Raw genomic sequence first — 8,227 nt, forward strand, 5'->3', positions numbered from 1 at the left:
ACATCACATGTATGCGTCTATTATACATGTTTATTTGTGAGTGCGCGTCACAGTTTGGTAGAGTTGCCCTTGACGTAAGAGGAAGACACACTTGGAACTTGTGTGCACAAATTTCTAAAAAAAAATTCATAAGTTAAACTCACTTTGACAAAGATCTTAGGACAAACAAGAAGACTAAACATTGAATGACTGGGACCCAAATGACAATTTTAGACATCCAAATACAAGTTGACAATACGAATCAAAGTCAACTTTCCATGTGGGTTTTCAAGTTTTTCCCAGGACATCCCTCTAAACCGAGTGCTTGATACGGTAAATGAAATTAAACATGACATGAGTGGGAAGGGTAAATAGGATTGTAATGCATTTCAAAAATAGGTAGACCCCCCCTGCCCCCCAAAGGCATATTCCCCAACACTGCAGCCCCAAAAAATCCCATAAAGCAAAGAAAGAAAGATAAATATGTAATCACTTTATTCATGTCCTTCAATCAATAATGGCATTGCACACACAATACTGGTGGTGTGGTTTTGCACAGCTATTGGCTTTATACTTAATGAAGGTATGGCAGGTGAGTGACTATGTGCTAGGTTATGTGCACAAGAAGTCCAACTGGGAGAAGAAGAGGAGGAGGAAGGGTAGTACAGTGAAGAGGTCCGTAGTCCATCTCATCAGTTGTACAGCAGTTTTGTCCCTCGGCAGCTAACACTTCATGACAGAAGGGCGGATGGAACAAGCGAGCGCATGACTGTCAATACTCATATGCAGTCCATAGAGAAAGAGTTATGACGGCATGGTGTTTTTCTTCATTAAACACATATCCATAGCAGCAGGTGGAGCCTTTAAGACCTCCCTCTGAACAACAAAAAAACCTCCATTTCCCATAATCCCCATAGGCAAGTTGTGGAGATATGAAAGTTCTGGGAAGCGTTTTGTCCCCCAACAGGCCCATCCAACCCACCAAAATTGTCCCCTATCCTACCAGCCAGTTTTTGCATTTCAACTCAGTCCCATCCCACAACCCTTGTGACCATCGTTCTTCAAACTGGGGTTGAGGGGGATCATCGCTCGGGCTCAGACTCCAGAGCCAGAACCCGTTTACGCTCACGGCACTGCTTCTTATGGGCCGGCCAATCTCTCTGTTGGCACTGTGAGCCGCAGTAGCGTGCCACTTGGCACCGGCCACAGATGTTGAACTCCCTCAGCTGGAAAGGTACAAAGACAGAGACACTAGTAAAATTGTCACAACTCAAATACATGAGATAAACACAATGAACATGTTAAAGTGACTGTTTGAAAAACATACTATCAATATTAGCTTAAGAGTGTCATCTCTCTGAACATGGTGTATAATTCTGTGCAACAAAAAGATAAACAAATCCATATACACCAGCATATTTGCCTGTTGACATGCTTCTTGTGCTATTTTGCACACCAAAAGCATTGCATTTTTAATAAGTCTTATGTGAGGGTTATGTGGTTACGTTCTCTTCCATTCTTTCACGTTCAATCCAGCATTTTTAAACTCTGTGAACAACCTGCAAACACACCAGCTCAATTATAAAGGACTGATGTTCTTACAACCCACTGACTATGTAAATTTACACCTTGTCTGAACATGAATAGTGTTATAAAAATATTAAAAAAACACCACAGAATGACTTTTCTCTACACCATACTGACCCTCCTCTCAATGAGCGAGCAGGGTGGGTAGTGACACTCGTAGTAGGTGCAGGAGCACTCCTCCTCTTCCACCAGCTCTCCATTGGCATTGTAGTAGCGTGTGCGACTCAACTCCATATACTGCTCTTCCACTGGGTCTGCTGGAACCTGCTGGATGGCCAGCCAGTATAGCGACTGCTCTCTAGAGAGGACATTATGCAGGGATAATTTAGAAAACACCTCACAACACAAGTTGAGTACAGTAGATCACTATTTTTGTTTGTTTCTTTCATGTGTACGTCATTAAATCGAAACGTATAGATTTTTAATTACCTTTGTTTGCTGGACAGTTCTTCTGGTTTGGGACTCCATCCCACAGGAACGAGACGCAAGTTGTCTAGACGGTTGTCCACTGTGACTGAGTTTATGTGAACTACTTGGAAACTTGGAGCAATTCCACCTCTGTGTTTTTCCCTGTGAACAAGTACACTAAAATGTGACTACTTAAAACATGCAGATATCCACTTATTTACAGCCTCTACAAGGTTTATACATAAAACTACATTTTCAAAATTCACTAGTTGGGGAGTTGCCTGAACACAGAATGCTCAAACGGTGGAGGGTAAACGCTCTTTTTTTTTACTCTACTTTTTGATGGTGCATTGCAGTTGTGCTGGGCGGTATACTGGTTCATACCGAATACCGGTGTTTATTTTTGTTATATGATATGAATTTTTAATACCGCAATACATCGCTTTAACAACGTTTGGAACGCGACACTGTTTGAAAGGGGTTCCTTTTCACTGTTGCACTGTGGTGAGGGAACAGCTGTATGTGTTACTAAGAGTGAAAGTTCCGAAACTGAAGCTGTAGAACTAATAGAACGTGATGACACAGAACTCATCCACAATATCTATATTGACCGCCACAAATATCCACCACCCCCTGCCATCAGCTCCCGTGTCTCACACACACAAGTGCGACTTTAGCACTAGATTTAGCATTTTTCAGACCCTTTTAGCGGCTTTTTTCCATAGAATATTCATACTGACAAACCTAGTGACTTTTTTGGATAAACCGTAGCTATGGTTCAGTTGGAAGATTTCGCCAGTGCTGTCCCGCGAACGCAAGGTCTGACTTTCCCGGAGAAGTGTTGCCTCTCTCGGCGTCTGTTCTGTGCAGTGAGCGGCAGAGAAGCAGCGCATTCAGTTGGCCGCACCGCAGCGACTCATCAATAAATTAGTACAAAACAGCGTTTCCTAGCACCTGTCGCTTACTGATTGTTTGGAATTATAAATATGAGTGTAGTTTGTCTGTTAATATCACATGCACTTTTTTGTTTGTTGTTTTTTTTAGTTTGTTACTCCGATGCAGGCAGTGCGCTGCATGAGACAAAAAAGTAATACAGCCAAACCAACCGCATAGCTGCTCTTTAGATGCATGTTGATTTTATCAGATGATGCCGCTATTATAAATGAGAGTGACTCCTGGTTAACATTTATTAAAAGGGGTCGTGATTAGTCACTATTTAGTGTAGAATTTTTTGACAATATTCACTCATCATGACAGTAAAATAGGGCATTCTAAGTCAATTTCCTCTCTCAATCAGTAGAAAATACGGTTAACACCTGGTCATGCATGAAAAAAAAAAAAACCATCATGTACCGTGAAACCGGTATAATTTTGAAAAATACCGTGATATAAATTTTTGGTCATACCGCCCAGCACTACATTGCAGGTCTGTATGGGTGAGAATTTTCATTACTATATGATCTAACATGGATTCTCTTAGCCAGCAATATATTTATAAATACCTCAAAATATGTCATGACACGATTAGTATTAAATAGATTGTGGGGCCTGAAAAATGTGTCACATGTTGCATCTTAAATATAGGTTTCTTTATGCATTGCCTTGATACATCGCATCATTAGTCATTCCATATTGATGTATCGTTACACCCCCAGTGAGGTGGTGGCGTCATAAAAAAAAGTTCATTACGACTTCCACTAGTGGCCCGAATATCTGAAGATCGTAAAAAGTGAAAAAGCAGTGAGAACTACAATATGCTCTAACAGTAAACTCACCAGAGCAACTCATGCAGTGGTCGACCAGCCCATCTACCCTTGCCGATGTCAAAGGCATACGCAAAGATTTTTGCCCCATTCCCATCTGCATCAACTTCCATGCGTGCCTGAAAATAAAGACATGCAGGCATTCAATTCCACAGGACTAAATAATAGTATTCTTTGTAATAATTCTTTGGGTAGCTGTTAAAGTAAAAAAAAAAATCATTTTAAATTTTTACTCGGAAAACCCTGAAAAGGTAATAACACAGAAGGTTGTTGTTTCAACACCCACCCAAAAAACTTTCAACTTAAAAAATTTTTACAAAATGAGTTCTCACCTCAAAGGCATAGTTTTCCACCAATGGTATGTCTTGTTCATCAATCAAAGTGTACTTTGTCTAAAGAAACAAAATGGTGTTAAAATGCAGATTAAGTGAATTAAGAAAACAATCCAAAAACATATCATCCTTTTTTTTCCTCACTAAAGACTTAAGTTATACATAATGCGTTTTTAGGGTTCCCATACTTGTTGGCAAATTTTCTATTAGTTTCTATTGGTTTCTATTATTAAAAGTTCGTGTGCGTGTGTAGTTTTCGATGCTGTTTGCGCATGTTCATTTTAGCTATGGTTTCGGGAAACACCGAATGGTTGAACTATGTTGGAAATGACGGAACTTGCGGCCACAGTTAGACGAGGATGCTGTTGGGAAAAGCACCCCATACAGGTTTAGCAAACCAGTTCAGCCGATTCATTGAAGAGCAATCTCTTTACGAATCAGACATCTCTACTGTCTGAGAAACAATGCCCACTCGTATGATTACTCAATACTTTCTGGTAATTAGGACAGTTAATTCGTGGTATTTTAAAGCTACTTTTTAATCAATGGTTCCCAAACCTGTCCTGGAGGCCCCCCTGCCCTGCACCTTTTGTATGTCTCCCTTATCTAACACACCTGATTCCACTCATCAGCTCGTTAGTAGAGACTCCAATAACTAAATTGGGTGTGTCTGATTAGGGAGACATACAAAATATGCAGGGCAGGGGGTCCTCCAGGACAGGTTTGGGAACCACTGATCTATATGAAAAGTATATCGGTAGCTGTCTGTAAAACAATATGGGTAAATATTTCATATGTTATGCGTGCTATCACAGATTCCAGAATTGAATGAGCATAAAAACAAATGAAGAGTGGCTAAGCAAACTTTCACGATTATCACAGGAGAAACACGTGTGCAAAGTCAGCCGACCAGACATAACCTATGACCATAGATTAACGTGAGCTCGATTGCGTCTTATGACAACATAAAACAGGCATCATTAGACTGTATAGCGCGCATCTCGTTTGTGCCTCCTTTCATGCTCCTTTTGTTGAACCCCTTTGGATATCTGTTTACCGGCTGCCCTCTAGTGTCATAGCATGAGCGGCCTGGCATCCCAGAAACAGCTTGGATTTGTTCAGGATGGCGCAAAGAAACCGATCAAAATAGTGGAGTTTAATAAAACGACAGCATTTTGCAGAAGGTTTAGCGACACGTTACAAGGAGATTGAGATTAAGTGACTGTGTAAATGTTTGACAGATGAACCGTGTAAGGACAGTGCTAATGCCGGTTGTCATGCTGCGGACGGTTCCTGGTTGAAGCGTTTTCAGAGCTCTCTGAGCCATATTGGATGACAGTGTCATTACTGATATGGATCAAGAAAACGCAACAGTCGTGTGCTTAAAACCTTTTTAAAGTGTAAACGGAAAAATACAACTTTTAAATTCCCTTGCGTTAGCTAACACGCGAACTCTCGCCCCAGCCGTCTAGCAGCCACGCTAGCGGCACTACCACAGCAAAAGAGACTACTCGGCTGATGAGCTGACCAATTTTATTATAAAATCCACCCGTTTCGACGACAACTACATGCCTATATTACACGTATCCCTGTTTGACCAAAGTCGATAACATCAAAATGGACAAATCTGACACTTAATTGTTAAACACAAGCATTTAGCTCTCGGATCTCCTCCCCTTCGCGTCGCACATGGCAGCCCTAGGATTCAGCTCACCTTCCCGGCCACACGGCCAAGTCGAACAATCCCAAGCTTGAAATCCGACATTAGAGGGGATGTCAGGTCTGGGATGAAATGCGAGAGCAGGTACGACGGTATAAGGTTGGAAACCGGCCCGGGCAAACCAACCCTGAGTACAATTTTTAATGTAATAGGGTCAGTCGCTGCCCGCGTCTTCCCCACCCGCTTCCAAACCTCCGTGATGCACCGTTGAGAGGCGTTGGAAAAACCTGCCAGCTTCTGGGGGAGGGACTAACAAAACTCAGAACGTAAACCAATCGTAAAAGACCACTGACAGCGACTTGTCCAATCAGAGCTGTGCATCGTCAATACATTGGCGTTGGGTGTTTAATTCTTATGCTGACGTATCATGGATAAACGTAAACGTGTATGACCGCTCTGTCCAATCACAACACGAGATTTCACAACAAAGCCCGCCCCTTTTATAACCACGCCTTTTCGTTACGTAACTAAAACACGACATTTTAGCGCGAAACGGTGCTCACCGGCACTGCTGGTGTAATGGGTACATTAAAACTATTCTTATTGAACAGTGTTGGGCTAGTTACTCAAAGAATGTAATATATTACTCATTACTAGTTACTCCTTTCAAAAGTAATATTGTTACTTATTACTTTCTGGTAACAGTAATTAGTTACATTACTTTTTCTTCACACCCTACAGAAGTTGTAACTGTGTATCTTCTACATAAAATTCTTCAGGCATCAAAATTAACTAAGTAACTAATCTGTTTTATGGATGGTAACTGGAATATTACTACTGAAATCTTATTAGTAATTAGTTAGACTAGTTACTGCCGAACACTGTTATTGAAGCAGCCATTTAACTCTGTTGCACCACTGAAAGACATCAGCTGTACAACCCCATTTACAGAAAAGTTGGGACATACCCTCTTGTAAAATGCAATAAAATAAAAAATAAAAAAACTTTTGTGATTTGTTCTCTTCAACATTTATTTAACTGACAAAAGTTTAAAGAAAAGATCTCCATTGTTTTCACTGACCAGCTTAAATTAATTTGGTAAATATAATTGATGCATGTTATTCTCTTCTTCATAATGCACCATATACATTTTCAAAGACAGATCTGGACTGCAGGCAGGCAAGTCAAACAGATCCACTCTGTGTCTACGAAACCACGCTGTTGTTACACATGCACATTGAGGCCTGACATTTTTAGGTATAATAACCATGGATTTAACCAAGATGCCAGCATCTCTGTGCAATCCCAATATATGCCTCAGCCTCAATGGTACCTTCACATTGAAGTCATGGGTGACTTGCATGTGAAGGTACTATTGAGGCTGAGGCATATATTGGGATTGTGGGCACTAATGTACCCCCATACGATGACAGATGCTTTTAGACTAATTGCTGATAGAAGTCTAGATGGTCTCTTTTGTTTTTGGCTAGGTGAACACAATGTCTGTTTTTCCCAAAAACAAGCTGAAATGTGGACTCATCTGACCACAGCACACATCTCGTTCAGACCATCTGATAAAAGCTCAGGCCCAAAGAACTCGACACCATCTCTGTATAGAATTGATGTATGCATGGCTTTCTTGCAAAACAGAGATTCAAGATGCATTTCTTATTTGCAACTATATTAAAGGTGCTGTATGTAGGATTGACACCGAGTGGTTGAACTAGTTATTGCAGTCAAAATTAAAAATATTGGAGAGGGTCTCCTCCACAGACTTGATGCACATGCAGGTTGCCAGACTGACGACACCAACAGGAACGAGCGCACTTGACGATGAATGAAATGAAATACGCTCTGTTTTCCGCCAACTGGCAACCCGGGGTGCCGAATACAATTGGGTCAACTGGCAGTGGGCGGGTTTCACAAACCAAAACAGAGACTGACATTCCGGCCCGGAACGCACATTTTCAAAGGAGAATAACTGACTGTAGCATTGTTTTTCAGATAAACTAGTATGTTAACTTAGCATGTTTCTTATATATCTGCAAACATATTATGGTATTTTTATGCTTTAGTGAAGTCAAAAACGTACATACAGCACCTTTAAGTGTCATTAGCCCGTGTCATTGTATTTAACACAATAGCATGATGATTTCTCATGCTGTGCCATCTGATGGCTCATAGCGTCATGGCCTAATGGTTAGAGAGTCGGACTTGTAACTAGAAGGTTGCGAGTTTGAGTCTCAGGTCTGGCAAGAATTGTTGGTGGGGGGAGTGACTAACCAGTGCTCTCTTCCACCCTCAATACCACGACTGAGGTGAGACCCTTGAGCAAGGCACTGAACCCCCAACTGCTCCCCGGGTGCCGCAGCAATATGGCTGCCCACTGCTCCGGGTGTGTGTTCACTACTGTGTGTGTGCACACTTGGATGGGTTAAATGCAGAGCACAAATTCCAAGCATGGGTCACCATATGGCCACACGTCACTACACTTTTTC

General features: G+C 41.4%; 1 protein-coding gene across 1 annotated transcript; it reads right to left on the reverse strand.

Annotated features, from left to right (window-relative positions):
- Nucleotides 1-443: 443 nt before the first annotated feature.
- Nucleotides 444-6,096, reverse strand: zmynd19 (zinc finger, MYND-type containing 19). Its single transcript, XM_016286588.1, has 6 exons — nt 5,784-6,096; nt 4,070-4,129; nt 3,750-3,856; nt 1,996-2,136; nt 1,684-1,864; nt 444-1,205 (listed from the first exon to the last, which is right to left on the reverse strand). Exons 1-6 carry the CDS (start codon nt 5,832-5,834, stop codon nt 1,062-1,064), a joined length of 684 nt encoding a protein of 227 aa, XP_016142074.1. The 5' UTR covers nt 5,835-6,096; the 3' UTR covers nt 444-1,061.
- Between the last annotated feature and the right edge of the window lie 2,131 nt (nt 6,097-8,227).

This window comes from Sinocyclocheilus grahami, unplaced genomic scaffold (genome assembly GCF_001515645.1).
Source record: "Sinocyclocheilus grahami isolate Dianchi unplaced genomic scaffold, SAMN03320097.WGS_v1.1 scaffold212.1, whole genome shotgun sequence".
NCBI classification, from domain to species: domain Eukaryota; kingdom Metazoa; phylum Chordata; class Actinopteri; order Cypriniformes; family Cyprinidae; genus Sinocyclocheilus; species Sinocyclocheilus grahami.

Excerpts from the sequence above, each read along its gene's own strand:
- zmynd19 (XM_016286588.1), bottom strand. The coding sequence starts at position 5,834 with ATGTCGGATTTCAAGCTTGGGATTGTTCGACTTGGCCGTGTGGCCGGG. Across the intron at positions 4,130-5,783 it reads TTGGCCGTGTGGCCGGGAAG|ACAAAGTACACTTTGATTGA; the intron begins GTGAGCTGAATC and ends TTGTTTCTTTAG. Across the intron at positions 2,137-3,749 it reads CCACTGCATGAGTTGCTCTG|GGAAAAACACAGAGGTGGAA; the intron begins GTGAGTTTACTG and ends ACTTGTTCACAG.